The sequence below is a fragment of the Pteropus medius genome, unplaced genomic scaffold, assembly GCF_902729225.1.
Source record: "Pteropus medius unplaced genomic scaffold, Ma_sr-lr_union100, whole genome shotgun sequence".
NCBI lineage: Eukaryota > Metazoa > Chordata > Mammalia > Chiroptera > Pteropodidae > Pteropus > Pteropus medius.
In genome coordinates, this window is record NW_024355205.1 from 22,799,681 (window position 1) to 22,820,414 (window position 20,734).

Consider the following 20,734-nt stretch of genomic DNA (forward strand, 5'->3'; position numbering starts at 1 on the left):
CCCCCCACCCCCGCGACAAAGTGGAAAGCGTGGGAAAGGGGCAGCCTGCTGAAGGTCTGAGCGAGATGGAGGGGCTGGGAGTGCCGGGAATCCTCTCTCCCCAGCCCTCCACGCCCCTGGAGGAATGAGAGCTGCAGAATAAACCGCCCGCTCCCGGGCCCCTCGCTTCGGCTAAGCCGGGGCGTGCTTGGAGCGCGGGGCCCGGCAGCCGCCTGCAGCATCAGCATCAGCTTAAGTGGCCCATCTCCGCGAACCGGCCGGCAGCGGTACGAGAGCTCGAGTTTTCTCTCCCTCATCGGCACAGGGCTGTCGGTCAACGCGCGGATGGCCGTCGGGCAAAGCGTAGGGCCGCCATTCGCACGCGTGCTCCTGCCGGCCAGGTCGCAGCGGCCCCGCTAGCTGGAGGCGCCGGGAACCGAACCTGCGCCTCCGAGCTCGACTGCGGACGAATCCTGGGCCCGCGCGCCTTGCGAAAGCGGCCTCCGTGCGGCGCGGAGGGATACGCCTCGGCCGCACGGCCCCTCCCCTCCCCGCGCCCCCGCCCCCGCCTCCCTCCCCACCCGGCTCTGCCGCCGCCACGGCGGCCGCTGCTGCCGCCGCCGCCGCCGCCGCCGCCGCTTCCTGGATATAGTGCGGCAAGGAGCGGAGCTTGCAGTCACTTTGCGAGGAGGAGCGCGCGGGCTGCGGGCGGCTGGGGCACCCCGGGAGTAGCGGCGGCTCTCGCTGAGACGGCCGTGGCAGCGGAAGGTTCTCTCTCCAGGGCTGGACTTAATAACTTTGGAAGTGTCCACCAGTGTCACGTCCTGAACATGAGCCTCCTCCTCTCCTTCTACCTGCTCGGGTTGCTTGTCAGTAGCGGGCAAGGTAGGAGTGTGGTGCTTTATTGCATTTACTTTCCCTCCCCCTTCCATCCAACCCAGAGAGGTAGAGGGAGGTACAGGAAGATTTAAATGAAAGAAGTAAAGTTATAGTTATTGTTATTATTTTCGCTCTTTTAGCAGCCGCTAAAAAAAATCATCTGCATATTAAGAGAAAATATGGAATTGGAGATGAGCATCAGTGAGCAGGAGATTGAGGCAAACTGCTTTTTGGGGGGGGGGATCTTGGCTTTTTCTGGTTGTCATGATCAAAAATTGGATGAGTATGTTGGTGTGTATTGACAGTTAAATATCTGAGGTTGCGGAGGGAAAGGGAACGGCGATGTTTTACAGAAGCAGCAAAAACTATATCGGCGTTAAACTCGTTCGTGAAATATCTGTTGTGTGCAAGATATTCAGTTCGTAGAGACTCTCTTTTTGCCCTTTCCCAAGACCTCAATTCCTGACTAGGAAGTGAACGATGATGGCTTATTCCTGTTGAAAACTGAGAGGAGAGAGGGGCCATGGATGTTGTAAGAAAGCAAATGGAAAAAACTGGAAATGTGTTGCAGTCATTCGTTTTCACCTACCCCTTTGTTAATACATAAAGGTTGAAAATTTTGATAACATCAAATTGCTATTACACCTGTAAGGGATTTTTTAGCTTATGGAGAACTAGTGGGTGTCTTTATCCCTTAAGAAAAGAAAATAGCATGCTAGAATAACCTGAGAATTTGTGGAAGCTGCCTCTGTTTATCTGTATAGTGATAGTTGTGAATTTATCTTGCTTTTTTAGATAGTTCACATTCACATAAAACATATTTATAACAAATGGAGGCATTTTCAACTATCCAGACAAGTTTGGGCATTTAATTGGGGACGCAAAAGGCTAAAACATGCATTGGTGGAAACCTGTAAAGAAAAAAAAAAATAGCAGTTATTTCGCGATGTGTAGTAATTGCAGAGAACGTTATATTATTAGTATAGCATGAAATTGTTTTTGGAAGAAAAATAAGACAAGTTAGAATATTTCCACTATATTCAATTCTAGGCATTTTTTTTTAGCCTTTTCTGCGTTGCTCATTTGGTCCAGCAGGGGGTGGTAGAACTCCATTTTAAGCCTAGAAATCGTTTCTGCTCTTCCACACTCACTGGGTCCTTCTATCATTCTTTAGCAGGGCTTGACATTTTGGATATGAAACCTTCCTTTCTCTGCCCTTCTCCTCCCTAAAGCTATAATGTTAGTGGCTGATGAAACACGATTGGATGCATATTTTATGTTCAGAATGCAAACACTGGATGTTGCTATAGTTTGTAAAGTGTCTTGGTAAGATGCTGCTCATTTTCCCTTGATATAGAGTATGCAAAATTTTAGTCACAGCGTAATTGCAGATGTGTCCATCTGAAGCTAGTATTAGCTCAATTGGTTAATTCAGTCACTATTATAGCAAAAATCAGCATATACTTTATGCCCTATAGATATGCTGCTTTTATTTTTGGAGAGCTGCTGATTATGTTTAGCTGTTCATTTATAATATAGACAGGTATTTCTGAATACTAAGAAGCAGTCTCTGAAAATTGCAATTAAAATCCCACTGCCATTAACCAAGTGTAGATAGTGCGGAGCAAGATGGGGCATAATAGGAAGCAAGTTTATGCAGACTTATGATTTCATTGTCACTGGTTTAGAGAATAGAAAATGTCTCAGTTGTGGAGTCTGTGAATTTACCATTGTAGACATTAAGTGTGCTGGAATTTGGGGGATACAGTGGAAATCTAGGAATGTTCAAATCAGTACACACACGTATAATTTGGTTCTATATATGTAACGTAGATCCGAAATTGTGATCCACCTAATTTATAATTTTGAATGCAGGGTTATAATAAAGAAGAGCTCTAAGACTAAAGCATGCCTGGAGGGGAGCCCATATTCAACTGTAATAAAACAGGGAAGGAGGAGAGAATTGTTCTAAAGATCTCTCTATCCAGTACAATTTAAAAATGCATGACACTCATAGAGGCATAGGTGCACATCAGAGAGACCTAGCTTTTGTGAAACGAAACATGTAGTACTTCTGTGCCGTGTGTCCTAATGAAGTCAGAGATGCTTAGAAACAGCAAGGCTGATCCGGGAGTCCAATTCCTCTGTGCTAGTGTTTTGTTCTCCAATTAAGGTTGTAGCAGCAAGTATCAGATACACCACTGGCAGCAGTTTTTTTAAATGGATCTAGTGTAACTCATAATTTTGTTTGTTCTCTTGTAAAGGGGGGCATGGAAAAGACTCCAGTCAGTGATCCCTGAGCTTGCCTTAGAAATAGTAGATTCTAGCTTGCTGATTTATGTTTCCAACAATATACTTGCAGGGGATTTTATGAAGCATGATTGAAGCTATTGCTTTGGAAAGTGGTATGCAGTTAGACTGGGGAAAGGCAACGATGATGTATTTGCTTTTACGTAGTCAAAACGTTTTGAACTGCAGCAGTTGAATAGGAGAAAATGACAGAAGTGAAAAACTGACTAACTTAAGTGGATGCTAATACCATAATTAGCTAACACGGCCTAATAATTCTATTTCTAACTTTCAACACAACATTATTGTTCTACTGTAGTGAGAGCTTTTTTCATTGTACCAGAAATATTTCTTTAAAAAGCCTCTCATTTCCACTGCAAGATTAATACCTAATGAAGTAAGGTTGGGATTTAATTGTCAAGTGTCAATTCAATTGTCATGTGAATTTAATGTCAGTGGAAGGGACATTCTGTAACTCTAACTTCTACAATTATTTTTCCTTTGTATTCAAAACTTGTTTACAGCCTCTGTCATAAATTTCAAGTGATAACTTGAGTCTGTGATTCACAGTGCATTTTCTGTTTGGATCTATGTAAATTCAGATTCTCAAACTGTAGTACGTATAGGTTGCTTCACTGAAGCCTTTTGAATTTCTAATATCATTTTCTTCTTCTTTTAAAAATTATCCAAGTATGATTAATAAATGGCTATTACTGGATGTTCACATTATATGCAATAGAAGCATTACTGTATGAAAAGATAACGTAAGAACAGAGCTGTTCACCTCTCTTGGAACCTAGTTCACCCATAGATACATAGTCAGAACCCTTACCTAAGCCAAGATCACGGGGAGAGAGAGGTGAGTTGCCCAGTTAATTAGTTATATTTATGTTTACAGGCAACTGCTTCCATTTACTCTTTATGGCGAAGTACTAATAAGTCATCATTCATTAGAGAAGTGTATCTTCTAAAAATAAAGCACAGGTATGTGGGTGTCTACTGATGTCATGTCTACAAGAAGCTCTCCACAAACCTATCTTCAGTGGAGGGTGTTATATAGATACAGCCTCTCTCACATCTTTTTCTGTTTACCCTGCTCTAATTCTTTGAGGTCAGCCTCTTTTTGTTAGGTTTCTATTGAATCAACTCTACATTCATTTGCACTTAGAGAAGATGGGCAATGTTAATTAATATCCTTATTGTCAGTGAATAACTCAGAGGGTTTCTTTCCATGCTTTATGTCAAAGGAGTTAAGCAGAGCATTTGGTCACTTTAGTTCTAATGCTGAATTGGAGCCCAGAGAGCAAGAAGGGAGATTGGTGAGTCCCGGGTGTTCAATGAGTCTTTTCAATGACACAGGGGGCTAATGTTCTCCCAGGGGTAACATCCTATTAAAGAAGCAATTAGTGGAACAAAAGAACCTCATTCAGTACAAGAAGAAAGTCAAACTTCATATAATTTAGTAAATAAAATGGCTTTCTTTCAGACATAGAACTAGTTTGTAATGGGATTGAGAAATGACTTGCAGAGACTGAGGCTGGTAACCACGCTGAAGAGTGTAATTTGTTTTTGTCTGTTTCCTCGTGAGGGAGCCATGCAAAGGGAACCAGGGCTGTGAGTCTGAGGGCCCTGGAACTGGGCCTGCTACTTTCATTGACTTTTGACATTTGGAAAATGATTTTAATTTATCTGTTTTCAGGGTCATCTCTCATAGTAGTGAACTTTCAAGAGGTTGAAGAAAGTGCTCGATAAGTGGTAGAAGGCATCTGAATTGCTTTTGTTATTTGGGTCCGAAATAAAATTAATCCTCTGGGTGTTGTTGTATGCAAAATTTATAATTTTAATATTCTTATAAAGAGAATATCATTGTTTTTCAAGTTTTATTGACCTAGATTCTAAATTCCTTGTGCTCTTTATACTATCACAATTATGTTGAAGACAGGCCTGTTTAAAAGATTATAAATTAGTTTTAATTTTCCAAATTATCTGATATGAGAGCACTTTAAGATGCAACCAGTGCTTTTATGCTTTTATTAAATGTAATTTTCCTGAGCTTCATAGAGCCAAGCTATCTTTAATTGTTCAGCAAATAAAAGTGCTTCTATATGGAACTCTTTTAAATATTTTAATAACTTTTAAGTATTTATAATTATAATAATAGTACTGATACCAAATAGCTATCAGTGTACTTTCTAGTTCCTCATATTCACTTGTGCTACTAACAATAATTGAGAGAGGATGGCGAATTTGAAGACTGATGATGAGAGTTTGAAAATTTCGGGTCAATTGATCAAAGTTTTCTTGGCTCCATTTTGTTATTAAAACTAGTAGAGAAGGAGAAAGAACATTGGATTTGAAATTAGAAGACCTAGACCATTAAAAGTCTCTTGACTTTGAAGATGCAATTTAAACTCTCATAACTGTTATTTGCTTATTTGAAAATCTGATATAAATATATCTGGCTGTACTGCCATGTGGAGCAATTGCGATATGTGTAGCCATCTTGTAAAATGTCAACCCTGCTATGCCAGACATTGCTTATATTTTTGATGTAATATTTATAAAGTTAAATCTGCCTGTGCTTTAGAAACATCTAATTTATTCAATTTTTAAAAATCATCATAAGCTCCTGTGTGATTAGAAAAACATTTTAGTGAGACAGAGATGATCTAATTTATTGATAAACTTGGCTCACTCATTATTTACTCATTCATCAAACATTTATTAAGTGTCTATGGTGCTTCAGACACCTTATTAGGCAGCATTCCTAAAAATGTTTGTATAGGTTGTATGAACAACTCCAGGGGGCGCCACTCATAGTCATATTTACTTTCAGGATACATATTTACTTTTACAATTTTCCAGCAGATGTCAGTAAAGGGTCTTGAGGAAGGGGTTTCTTTTTGTATAATGAATCCCTTCCATGGGCCAACACCAGGCTGGTATTAGTCACTGAGAGACTTAAGCTGGGCACATATTTAGGATAAGTGACTTACTGAAAGTATAATAGAAAAATAAAGGAATTAATTACTAGATCTCTGGTCTCTAAACTCTTAATTCAATTCTCTGAACACAAACCTTTTGCATTAATTAATAATTAATCTAACATTTCTTCAGCTCAAAGTAATGATAATACTTAAGTTCTGTGCCATTTTGTCAGTAAATCAATTAATAAATACTTGTTCAGGCCTTACAATGAATGTAATGCCATCATTTTATAACCATACAGACCACTTTTTGAAAGTGCTTTTAACTACCTTATAAATTAATGATCATCGAGAATCTAAGGAACCATTAACTTTATTTTATGAATGAAGAAATTGAAGTACAGAGGAATTATCTAATTTGCTTATAACAATTTTAGTAGTTATCTGGAATTAGGATTCAATATTCTCACTTCTAGTTCAGTGCCTATTTTTCAATGGACTTATTATTTGTTTGAAAATTTACATGTGTAGGGTCTGGGTAGTGTATGGGATTCAATGCTGATAGTTGAGAAGAGAAAAATATAAATTTTAAAAAAACAAATAAGCAGATGAGAGATCAAGAAACTAACTGTTCAACCAAATGTTGCAAAATGACAAAAGAAATCATATAATCAATTAAAAGTAAATGGTTTAAGTAAGTCCTTAGGAATTCAGTACCTAGAAAAAGCTAAAATTTGTTGAGTGTGTACTGACAAGCTCCAAGTGCTTGTATTAACTAGCCTAATATGTACAAGAATCCTCTGATTATTATCACATTATTATTCCCCTTTTACACTTGAGGGCTATAGAGCATAGAAAATTTAAATAACTAAGCTTGCACAGCAAGGAAACAAAGATTCAAATGCAGGACATGTGCAAAGACTTGCCTGTTAGCGAGGATGCCACCTGCTACTCACAGAAGCAGTCGGGGCTTCAACGTGGTAATAGTAAATTGAGAAAATAATACAAGGAGAAAAAAAAGAAAAAAAATCAGAAGATGAAGTTGTAGAAAAGGAGGCGACTGTTCAGAGGACAGTAACTATTCGATTTAATTAAGATTTGGAAAGGTGAGTTGCTGGATTCAGTTATGGAAACACTGTGGGATCAGAAGGCAGGAGGCATGGAGGCCAAGCCTAGTTTGAAGCTTTCGTGTAGGTCTTTGGGAGCCATTGTTTGGGCAGGAGAATAACATGACAGATTTCGTTTTGTTTTTAAGTATACAGGCCACATGACGGTGGACCAGCAGGAAATGAAAAGGGAGTAAGTGAGCATGACACATGTTTCTATAGCAGAATTAATGGATTTTAATAACACATTTGATTTGGGAAATTGAGAGGAAGATGGTGACCAAAGTTTTAAGCCTATTTGACAGGAAGAATGGTTATATCTTAATAGAAGTAGGGAAATAAAGAAAACCATTTATTCTAGGCAAGTGTAGTTTTTTTTGTTTTTTGTTTTTGTTTTTTGTTTTTTTTTTTTGGCTTGTATATAATTTTCTAAAATGATATGTGGAGTTTGAGGTATCCATGGAACATCTAGATAGAAATGTCGTCAATAAATTTGGAAAGGCAGACTATTGATCTTTGTCATTTCTTCAGGATCTTTCTCCACTTTTATTAACTTCTCTTTCTTCCATCATCATTTGTACTCTCAAATTCCAGCGTGTCTGGAATTTTGGGTAAAATCTAAAAAGCATGTAGGTCTAGTTTGTTTTATTATATATGCTTCATTAATTTTCTCTGCTTATCCATAGTGTTTTTTTTTTTCTTTTTTTCTGGGGAAACTCAAAAAAGAAACATGATACAATAAAGAAGAACGAACCCCCTTCCCCCAAAAACTAAACTAAAACAAAAAAACAACAAAAAAAGAGAAACTTGATAGTAAATATGTAGAGTTGAAGGTTTTTCTATTACTATCCAAGGGAACTAATATTTTTGAAGCCTACTCTATATTTAAGAGCAGTGCTATGCATTTTCATTCACCTTATTTAATCCTTATAAAATCACATTTGATAGATGCTGTTTTGTGATTGAGTATCAGATTTGCTTAGAGCTATTAAGTATGTTTTGTTGCCGACATCCACATTTATAGCCAAAGAATACCAAATACATTTAAGGCATAATTCAGTATTTTCTGCTTCAGGGTGTGTTTCTTTGATGCATATTATCTCATACACTCTTGGCAAATAGGGGAATGATGCAAGAATCGTATACATATATAATTTCTTCAGCTCATTTATTTTTAAGCGATCAAGAGGAAGCTTTCTCACAATTAAAGAAAAAGCCTGAGCAATCTATGAAGGTGTTAAGAAATATATGAAAAATCAACTCAAGTGCCTTTTCTTAGTGCAAATATTAGTTTGTTTAATGGTTTTAAGAACCATCTTGATTTTACTATATTATGTATCTGGCAATGTTTAGAGTACAGCTGAAGAAACTGGGAAGTCATTTTGTTCTGTGTCAAAGTGATGTGTTTGTTTGTTTTATTTATTTTTTATTTTTTAAAAGCTACACCCTGGATCATAGTTTTCATTTTAAAGTGAATGCCCTTCAGGATTTACATTTTGAGAGAAAATGCAGAAGCTAGGTATAAATACCAGTAGAGATTAACTGTGCTAGTATTTTAATTAAGATTTTTATGGTTATTGTTAGTGCTTGGTTACACATTTCTGTAGGTTTTGAATGTTCTGACCTCTAATCTTATCTTTTCCCATCAGCCAGGATATTTTTTACTGCATAGTTTTTCAGACATCAGCATTTTCAGGGATGCAAATATGGTGATAGAGCAGAAACACATGCCACTACTTGTAAAATAAACCAATGTAATATGACTAAGACCTATGTTATAGTATAAAAGAGTAGGTGATTACACTTGTGTTTTATTCTATGTATGAGAGAGTTTGTGGAGTTTTTCTATTATTGTAACTCATCTATTCCTAACCAGTTTTCTAGTAACTGTAATACTACCCTTTCTGGTTATTTTTATACTTGTTCCCCTACTACTTTCTCTCTGAATATTAGTTCCCTCCATGAGCAGTGTCTGCAAGTATTTGATGAATTAATTGACTGACAGGAGTGTCAAAGATCAACAAAGCCAGATACTACTTAAAGTGGTAAGAACAGATTTTAATCAGTAATATACTATATTAGGAATGTAGCGTATTACTGTCTTCAACAGGGTTAAGAGCCCAATGTAAATTTAAAACTTCGATTTGCACAGAGGTGACTAGATCTTTTAAAGGGAGAATGAGAGAATAGGGAGCAGGGTGAGTGGAAGCTCAGAAAAGTGAAAAATTGTGAAAAGCAGAAAGGCAATTGGTTGGTTCATGTGAAACTCATCTGGATTTGTTCACTGGTGCTTATTAGAGTCCGGCTCCTGTTCCCCCACAGAGGCTGGGAAGCCGAGGCCCTAAGCTCAGGTGATGACTGGAACAAACAATAAGTTATTTTGCAGCCTTGAGGTTTTTCAAGCAAGCACTCCTAGCGGGGTTAGCATCATCCTAGGGATGCTTCCTCGAGCTGTTAAAAAATTACTTCAGTGTTTTGTTCAAATCTTAGTAGACCAGGTTGAGGCCTCATTGAGAAGAGAGCTCAGCAGAGCCTGACTAGAGTTTGGTGCAGAAGAGAATCTTTGTCAGATGAAAATCTGTCAGTTACCCTTCAGGGTACTTGCATATTGCTGACCTCATTTTTATATTCACCATATACGTAGAAGTCCTGAAGCATTATGCTACAGATGAGGAAACTGAATTTCATAAAAGTTAAGTAGCATATAATAAGTAAAGGACTCAACATGCAAATTCAGTTAATATTTGGTTCTAAAACTTCACTCATTTCACTAAAACACGGTTCCTTTGAAGTAGCAAGGAATTGCTGAAGAAAGAAAGCATTGGGAGTAGCTCTCGTTTCAGATTTCTTTCGGGCCATTTCTTTTGATTAGCCAAACTCTAGGTGTGTGAGTACTATTTAAATTAATGAATGAATAAATCTTTTAGTGATCCAGAAGGTTAATGAGCATGGAAAACTAATAGAATTTAGAGATTTTGGGCTCAGAGTGGTTGCAAGGTGGGGCAGTTTGATTGTTCAGGTTAGTATAATTCATTAAAGGCTATATAACATTAATATTTAAATATAAACTGTATTTTAAATGGCTTCTCATTGTGAAACACTGTAATTATTAATAATTCAGCAAGTCATCAATTGTGGTTTACTTTCTGAATACTTTCACAATGAAATTACATCAGTTTAGTATGCTTTTAGGGTCAAATAAGAGAAGAACGTATTCAAAATGGCTTAAAAATGAAAATCTATTATAGCATGAGAAAAGGAATCTGAAGGCAGGTTTGGGGGTTCATGCTTCTCCTTAGTTTTGGCTTTTTTTTTTTTTCCTTGACTTAATGGAAAAAATATGGCTGCAGCAGTTTTACCTATCAAATCCTATGCAATAAAATCTGAAGTTAAGAAAGAAATAAATATTTCTTTTACTGGACTTATTTTAATAATAAAGGAAAAAAAATTCAAATGTCATTCACCAGACTTTCCCTCAGTTCTCATTGGCTAGAATTGCTTCATATGAACTCCCTTAAACCGATCACTGGTGAGGATGGCATTACCATGATTTCCCTTGACTAATCAAATCCATGCAGTTACCGAGGAGTAGATCAGCTTCCCTTCAGGCATGTGACTGGCCAAATTCAGTGTTCATTTAGAAAGAAACGATGAGGGAGGGGAAATGGTATATGCTAAGTAGTCAAATGTAGCTGTTGCAGGGATATTGAATGGGCCCTTTTTTTGACAAAGAATGTAAACAATATCAATAGTCAATATTTATTAAGCACTTAACAATATACCATGTTTGGATGCTTTGTATGTATGATTTAATTTAATTTTTCAAGCTTCCTTATGGGTTTGATTCTGTTTTATAGAAGGGGATACAAAGAAATATTGAAGAGTTTGACTTGCCAAACTCACAAAGCTGCTCAGTGGCAAAAGTGGGATTGTAACCCTAGGCTGGCTGGAAATGAGTCATCTTTTCCTGTCCAGTCCTTATAAAAGGCAACTGTTAACATTGTGCACAGTTTTACTATCGTTTAGTTTAAGAATGGTAGGTAAGGATATTAGCTTCCTTAGTGAAAAGGTTATGTCCTGGAAATCTCCTAAACTATTATGGTTGATCTCATTTAATATCTATATTTATATACCTTTCACTGTCTTTTAAAAATTTATAAATAAGGACATTAAGGGATGGAGAGATAGAGCAATTTACCTGAGGTCACATAGCTATGAACTGTCCACAGTGTGATTTGAATGAAGGCTTATTTTGAGTTTGAAGGCTTGAGTGCCTCCCACTGTACCGTGTATGAAGACTGTGGTTAAAATATGGCAGGGGTAGGGTAAAAGTTAAGGAATAAAATGAACTGCATAAATCTGACTAGCCCTCCAGAAGTTTACAAAATAAAGAGCTAATTTTTTAAAGGAAATATATTTAGTTGCTTTTATTTTTTCCCCCAAAGTGGACAGGAAAATAATGTTCTCAAATTTAAGGAGACCTAGAAAAATATTCATTTGATTTCTGGAAGAGTTGAATAAAAAATAGAAATGAGGAACAAGTCTTCTTTAGAGGGAGATGTAGAAATGAAAATGAGGAATATTAATTTGAAATTCACTGCTGAGACAGGTAAAATATTGAAATTAGTAGACTCATAATCAGGATTCTAATCTAATGCATTCCTAGACCAAGATATGAACTTAACTACACTAGTTCCTGACCTCTAGATGGTTTCGTCCTGAGACCACACAGTGAATTAAAAGGCAGGATGGACACTGAGGTGCTTAGTGTATAAAACTATGTGCTTACTCTGTAATTATTGTTTCTTAGATAGCCATTCTGTTTTTTTTTTTTTTCTATGCTGTAGAACCCCATACTGACACTGTCTCTTTTGAGACAACATGTAAATGTGTGTGTGTGTGTGTGTGTGTGTGTGTGTGTGTGTGTGTGTGTGTGCATATACATATATATGTATACAAAAACTTTGGAAAGTCATTCCATTATTTCGTGTTGTGTCAGAATGTTTGCTGTATTTGTTTCATTAGTGCTGAAATTCATAAATATTTTAAATGACTTGTTTTTTGCTGCTCTTTTCCTCTAAGAAGCAAATGTACTCCATGATAAAACATTGGACTTACTATTCACACTTTGTATAACTGAAGACTAATTAGTGTTTAATTTCTCAAGACTGCAAGACAATATCTGTTGTCTTTCCGTTACACAAAATGAACAGCTAAACAGCTCTCTCATCTTATTTTTTTCAAAGAAACTCCCAGTACATAAGCATTCATAATTTATCTTGTTTTCCATCAAAACATATTCCCTCAATGTAGATAAAATCAGCATTTGGAACATAGATGCTTCGGTTCCAGCTTAGGAGCTGTGATTGAAATGCATGTGCGGACTTGAATTCTTCGTTTTCATTTCCCCCAATTTGTAATTGAAAAGTTGAAGGCTGCTAACAGTGTTATGCTCTCCTTTAGATCACATTGCACAACTTATAACATTTATTGTTTCGAAGCTGCTGAACAGATTATTTAACATATTTGCAAAACCACAATAAGGATTGAATCATAAAATTGTAGATACAAAGTTCTCTTGTATCTCAGTGGTTGATTGCCACGTCCTTTTTGAGGATTACTAAATAGATAATCTGCTTCTATTTCTGATGACAGAGAACAAATTCGTTTGTGTAAAGAGCTTTTGTGAGATATGTTGATAATGTTTTTCGTATAAAGTATTTCCAGATTTGCAGGTATTCAAGGGAGCCAAGTTCACTTATTTGCAGCAAAGTAATAGTGTTCAAATTAGGTAGTTTCGGTTAACTTTATTATTAACTGGTTTATGATTTTATGGAAATAAAAAGTAATTTGAGAGGAGCTTTCCTTTTTCAATAAATGACATGGAATGGTCCCAGTTTTAAAGGTTTCTTTGATTTTTAGTGCCTATAGTTTGGTGACACCAGTCAATATTGTTTCTAAAGTGTTCAAAATGCACATCACGTGGCTGGTTGTTGAAGTGTTCTGGCTGAATGGTTGGATACTAAGTGGATTTGTGCCAGCACATGGCAGTCCCAGGCATTAAAGCTAATGGCTGCTGAGTACCAGGGCAAAACTATTTCTTATGCACAAGTTGGTAGTGGTTTCCTGTGAATAAATTTGGGTTCTATAGCCCAAATGATATCTTCAGCAAGTAATTCAACATCTGTGTTTTATTTCTACCATTGTTTCCCACTCATTGAAGCGCAGATCTCTACTTATAAATTAAAACTCTAAGTATCTTTACATTCTCTTTAGCTTCAAAGCAAAATTTTTGATATCTTTACTTGCAAAATTTTTTATTTTTGTTTGTGAGCATGCAAACGCTTTGACCCTTCAAAGTATTCTTCCATGTCAGAGGCTCTGTGACGGTTAAGAGCGCAGAGTCTAAAATTTGGCAGATTGGAATTCAAATCTGGCTCACCCACTTGCTCTCTTGAACAAATGATACACTTTTCTATTCCTTAATATTCTCATCTGTAAAATGGGGATAGTAATAATACTGCTCCCAAAGTAAGTGTTCAATTAATGTTAGCTATCATCATTAGTATTACTGTAAGGCAAGTTATAATTACATGATTTTTTTCATTTGATTTTCTTTACTAATTTAAAAAAAAATTTAAATTAGTTTCAAGTATACAGTACATTGGTTAGACATCTATATAGTTCATAAAACGATCCCCCACAATTGCTCCCTTCCTCCCCTGGCCCTCCACCTAACCATCATATTAATGCTAACTGTATTCCCTCTGCTGTGCTCCCCATCCCCGTGACCATCTATCAACTACTAATTCGTACTTCTTTAATTCTTCACTCCATTATCCCAGCCCCCCAAATCTCTCTTCTTTGTCCGTCATCAAATTTTCCACTGTATTTGTGAGTCTGTTTCTGATTAGTTTGTTCTTTTTGTTCCTTAGATTCCGCATATAAGTGAAATCATATGGTATTTATCTTTCTCTGTCTGACTTATTTTACTCAGCATAATGACCTCTAGGTCCATCGATGTCATTGAAAATGGTAGGATTTCATTTTTTTTAATAGCAGAGTAATATTCCATAGTATATATGAACCATAATTTATTTATCCAATTGTCTAATTTATTAACCAGGCTTCTTTGAAAGACTTCCAAAGAGAATTTGGCTTTATGAAAACAATGCTCTGGTAAGATGTCAGAATGTTTATTTTGAGATAGTTATTAGTTTTTGGAAGCCACGTTATCACTGTATTATTGATTACATTCTGTTTAGTTTTCCCACACTTAGCCACAGGCAGGTGGCAGCTGCTAAGTTTGGCAGTTTGGGCCTTTATGGTATCTGGGCTCTCTGCTCCTCTGAGTTAGCTGTTTATCATCACGGTGCATGATTCCATAGCTGAGGCAGAATGAAAAATTGAGGGTAATTACTCAGTTTATTACTTGGCCAACTCAGAACTGTCTAACGCCAGAATCCTGTGCAAAGTCCAGTCTTTTTTTTAGGGCTTCCCTCCTCTTTCAGTAATCCTACTCAGACTCCTGTCTGGGTTTAGGTGGAAACCTACTTTCCTTGTTTGCTTTTTCTCCAGTCTTCTTCATCATCAGCTCAAATGCAACTCTTTGCTCCACCTGGACTTTGGGTAGTATCTGTACTACTTGCTGTTGGATCACAAACTGGTCCAAACTTGCCCCCCGACATGGTGGGCAAGGAGAGACTGAAGAAAGAGGCAGGCCACTCTAGATTGGTAGGTGGTAAGTTTAATAAACAAGGGAACTTACATACAAGGCTGGTCTTGGGCAGCCACAAGACCAGTAGATGTCTTCACCCGCCTACCAGAATCTTAAAAGTTTATGTAGAGAGCTTAACTGTGGTTAATTACATATACTATCTAGATGGGCTCAACAATACCATACTCTCTCAATGCTTTGTCCTTGAAAACAGAAAACCATGGGAATGGTGATCAGGTCATACATTCCAAAGACAGGAGAGAGGTGAGGAGTTTCTGATTGCCCAAGTCCAGCTTGCAGGTCAGCTGGTGGTCATTTCCTCTGATGACCTCCTCCAACCTGGCATTCCATGTGGTCTGATTCCAAAGAGAAGTCATAGCCCAGTGGTTCCCACACTACTGGAGAAGGCCCCACCCCAGCGCCCATTGGCTCTGGTTGTGCTCAGAGGATTAGCATTTCCTCCCTCATGACCTGGCTGATGGTGTTACCCTCCTTACCTGTGCTACTGGGTTCCCTAGTTGAAGCTTTAGTTATCTTTAACACCCACTTACCCCCACCAAGGCAGTTCAGTGACAATTTATTTTCCTAAGATCTGCATCATAATAAAGGAATTATGGGAGCACTTTCTAAATCTTTTCCACATTGCAGTGGAATCTGAGGACTTGGGGGTGGGTGGAGCACAACTTGGGTTGTTTTCGGCCAGCTGGATACCTTCATCCCGGTTCCCTACTGCAGTCGGGTATTCTGGTGCTCCTTTGCTTATAGGTGGGAAACAAAGACAAAATCTGTTCGCTGTTAGAATCTTTGAGTGGTGGTGCTGGTAGCAGAGATTATGATGGTAGGGATGATAGAGCAGGCTGGCCAGGTGCCTTTGGGGTCCTGCCTAGAATTTCAACACAAGGAAGAAGAAAGTAACCGTGTAGGAGATACTTGACAATCTTCCGTTTTCATTCTTACCAACAACTAGTTGCATTCTTCTTGTTTTTTAGGGAATTTGAAACTATTCTTAGAGCAGGTGTACTTTTCTTTTACTATGAATCACATTATAAACTCTTTCTTCAATCTGAGCACTTAGTTATTGATATATTTCAAAAGACACTTATGAATATACTTTCTTTCAAGTGCCTGGATTTCGATGCTAAAATCCTAGCATTCAAGGCTATCCATTCTGCCATGCTTTATTTAAAAGTGCTGTTTGGAAATCAAAACTGATATTGACTTCTTGGTTCTCCACTCTTGCAGTTCCTAAAAGGATAGATGGCTCAGCTAACTGGGTGGAAAGTTACAGAGTCTGGGACTTAGAGAACTGTAAGGCGTGATAAAGAATGTGTAGATGTGTAAGAAAGAATTGTAAATACAGAAGAGGAGAGAAAATTGGGTAGATGGTGTTTATTATGTTTACAAAAAATAAAAGGTTGACATGATCCACCACTCTAGTCTTGAATTAATTTTATAGAGGTAGCTTTTTTGACCTTTCACTATGTGGCATTTTTTAATCTCTCCACTTAACGTCAGATTATCCTATAAAATGAAGCTCAAACCCACTTCAGTTTTGAAACCTTTCTTAATCATTACAAACCGTTTTCTGTCTCTTATAAACCACTAGAGTGTAGATTAGTTCTGCTTATTTTAGATTTCATACAACCCTGCATTATTTAAGTTTTTAATGTCATTAATTGTATCTTCTAAATCAGATTCTAAGTTTATAGACAAAAGTTTTATGTTATGTGGTGCACATAGTGGATGCTCAGGAAATTGTTGAAAAAAAACAAATGATCATCTTATGTTGCTATTTATATTTTGAATAGAGAATTAAACTATCACTATATGAATGTGAGTTAAATAAAATAAATATATGGCTCTGAGGGCTGTTATAACTGAGCATGTTATACTGACGCATGTTCTAGAACATTTGCACTTTTAAAGTCTTTAAAGATAAACATACATAGTTTTGGTAAAATTTTAAATTAGTCAATGTTACCCCTAACTTCTTTCAAACTATGTACTTAAAATTTAATTAAAGATGTTTGTTAATAATAAATAATAATATTTTTCTTCTCAACAATTTCATAGATTTTCATGGAAAAAAGCAAGTGAATGTAATAGTCAAAAATCCAGAAGTTTATCTTTGTGTATCTGCTTTAGTTAGTTATATGTATATCCTACCAACCTGAATTAGTTCAATTTTTTCCTGACCCTAAATATTCTATAGCAGAATCAATTTTGGTTATATAAAAATATGGAAGGACTTATCAAACGGCACTCTTCAGGTAAATATTACTTGAATTATTTTGTTACTAAAACTATTAGTTAATAATTACACTAAAGTTAATTCATTCTGACTGCTTTCTGTCTAAAAAATACTCATATAACATATCTGGAAACAATTGCAAAATGTTTTTGATGTCATTACTTTTAAATAGTCCATTTGCATTCACATAACTTTATAGAGTATTAATAATTTCTGAATAATTTATTGTTGAAAATTCTTAATGTTTCACTCTAATGAAACAAATATTAAAACTCTTATAATCTCTTTTCAGTTTAAGGAAATTTAATTTTAACAGGGAAAAGGTTCGAAAGTCAGAAGTGATTTTTGTATGGACATATCTCTTACAATAATTAAATAACCAAAATAGCAATAGCAAAGGCCTAATAAAAGTTAAAGTAGAAGTCAACCATCATACAAGTGTCTGTGATATTAAACAAAATATTAAAAAATATTTAATTAATTTTTAATTATTGGGGTGACATTGGTTAATAAAATCATATGTTTCAAGTGTACAGTTCAATATATGTCATATGTATATTGCATTATGTGTTCGCCACCCAGAAGTAAATGTCTTTCTGTCACCGTATATTTTATCCCCTTTATCCATATCACCTCCCCACTCCCCCACTCCCTCTCGTAACCACTAATCTGCTGTCCATGTCCAATGGTCTCTGTTTGGCATGTTTGTTTGTTGCTTTCAGTTTAATATCCCACATGTACGTGAAATCATATGGTTCTCAACTTTTTCCACCTGACTTATTTTGCTTAGCATGATAATCTCGATCCATCCATTTGTTGTCACAGATGACAGTATTTCATCTTTTCTTATGGCTGAGTAATATTCCATTGTATGTATGTACCACATCTTCTATATCCAATTATCTATTAAAGGGCACCAGTTTTTCCCATGTCTTGGCCACTGTGAATAGTGCTGCAGTGAACATTGGGGTGCATATGTCTTTGTGGATAAGTGTTTTCAAGTTTTTTGGGTGAATACCCAGAAGAGAGTCATATGGTAATTCTATTCTTAATTTTTTGAGAGCCTCCATACTGTTTTCCATAATGGCCGTACCAGTTTATATTCCAGCAGTGTATAAGGGTTCCTTTTTGCCCATAACCTCTCCAACACTTGTTATTAATTGTTCTGTTGATAATAGCCATTCTAACAATAGGTGTGAAGGTGTGAAGTGGTATCTCATCATGGTTTTGATTTGCATTTCCCTAATAGCTAGTGAAATTGAACATCTTTTCATATGTATGTCATTTCCCTAATAGCTGGTGAAATTGAACATCTTTTCATATGTATGTCATATGTATTTCATATGTCATCATGGTTTTGATTTGCATTTCCCTAATAGCTAGTGAAATTGAACATCTTTTCATATGTATGTCCATTTGTATGTCTTCTTGGGACTGAAGGACCTATATACTGAAAATATAAGACATTATCAAAAGAAATTAAAGAAGACATAAAGAAGTGGAAAGATATTCTGTGTTCAAGTCAACACAGTTAAAATGACCATATTACCCAAAGCAATATGCAGATTTAATGCAATCCCCATCAAAATCCCAATGGCATTTTTCAAAGAAATAGAACAAAATATCATCAGATTTGTATGGAAGAACTAAAGACCCCTAATAGCCAAAGCAATCCTGAGAAAAAGAACAAGGCTGGAGGTATTACTCTGCCTGACTTCAAATTTTACTACAATGGGACAGCAATCAAAACAGCATGGTATTAACAGAAAAACAGACACAAAGACCAATAGAACAGAATTGAGAGTCCAGAAATAAGCTCCCTATATATGTGGGCAAATAATTTTCGAAAAAGGAGCCAAAACATACAATGGAGAAAGGAAATCCTCTTTAATAAATGATGCTGGGAGAATTAGAAAGCCACACGCAGAAGAATGAAACTAGACTGCTATCTGTCACCGTACACCAAAATTAACTCAAAATGGATAAAAGCTTTAATATAAGACCTGAAACAATAAATTGCATAGAAGAAAACATAAGTACTAAACTCATGAACCTTAGATTTAGAAAGGATTTTATTAATTTGATCTCAAAGGAAAGGAATTAAAAGCAAGAATGAATGGATAGGACTATATAAAATTAATTTACTTTAAATATATTAGGATTTATAGTCGGCAAATGCAAAAATTTTTGGTTACACCATGAAAAATATATATATTTACATATATACATGCACACGATAATACTCTTAAAAATCAAAATAAGTTTATGAGAAATAGGCAAAATAATAATATAAAAATATAAGTTATGTTTTTTCATTTAAAGTTACATTTAATTCAGAGTTTTCTGGGAAAAGGGGAAAAAGAGAAGATGGGATATTAATTTTTATTATCAAATGAGGAAACCATATTGTTTATCCAGAGGGAAGGTTAAAGTTATGGTTTAGCTATTTAAGTCAGAAATGATGATGACTTGCATTCTGCTGTTTGGAAAGATCTAGAAATTTTTTTAATAATGCCATTTCATGTAATCATCCTTGGAAAGAGTCTAAGACATAGCAGATTATATTAATCTATGCTATCATTTACATATATATAGATATGTAAATTTATATATATATAAAAATCAGAAATGAGCAGTTTATTAGTATTTATTGTTTAGTTTACATTTTTAGATAGTTTCATTATATTAGATTTTTTATGTTAAAGTAAGATGTTAAACCATAATTTAAAGTGATGAATCATAAAAGAAAAAATTACAAATGTATCTTTAAGATTTTTGGCTTCTATTTCATTCACTCATTTATATTTCTCAAATCTTTGGTTTGTGCAGCCTTTGAACCTATGGGTAATAAAAGGATTTATAAGCCCTGTATCATTTTCTCAAGGGGTTTAACCATCTAGCATCAGTAATAATACACTTATTCCCAAAGCAATAATACAAAGAATGTGTGATATTTCCATATAAGTGACAAAATGTGATATCAGCCTGTGAATACAATTTGATTATATGGGTGTACATGAAGTGCCGAGAATTTGATTGAAATAGCACAGTGAGAATGAGTCTCTAGGAAGAACTAGAAAATCAACCAGCTTTGTTCTGCTTACCTACATTATCAGCTCCTTGATGATACTGCTGTCAATGGTATTAGAAACTTGCTTTTGCTCACATACTTCTCTTCTGGAGCAAAGAAGATGGTTAGGTTTTGTGTTTTCCAAGAATACCTGTAAAAAAACAGAGGGACTTGAAATATTTATTTATAAGAGAAGGACCTGAAAATTATTTTAACCAACATCCTTATTTTACAAACAGAAAGAAAAAAAATCCCTTAGAGGGATAAGTGACTTATTCAGTTATTCACAGCTAGTAAGTTGCAAGGCTTGGGGCTTGTTCTAAACCAACTTTTCAACTTAAGTAGAAGAATCTTAAAACAATTCATGTTAAGAAATAAAACAATTTTTTAAGCTAAAATTTCACATGCTTTTAAAAGTTATTTTAAATGTGCCAGAATATTGTTTCCATTATTTTATCCAAATATCCATGACAGTATTTTATTCCAAGGGAAAAAGATTTAAAAGTTAATGAGTAG

At 35.9% G+C, this 20,734-nt stretch overlaps 1 protein-coding gene across 2 annotated transcripts in view; it reads left to right on the plus strand.

Moving 5' to 3' along the window:
* Positions 1–571: 571 nt before the first annotated feature.
* The window catches only part of NCAM2 (neural cell adhesion molecule 2), a 407,496-nt gene continuing 387,333 nt past the window's right edge, over positions 572–20,734 (plus strand). Inside the window, exon 1 of one of the 2 annotated variants that reach the window (XM_039857416.1) lies at positions 572–864. In XM_039857416.1, coding sequence (XP_039713350.1) covers positions 810–864 — 55 coding nt within the window. In that variant the 5' untranslated portion in view covers positions 572–809. The remainder of the gene's footprint in view (positions 865–20,734) is intronic. The other variant, XM_039857415.1, reaches the window with a different exon arrangement.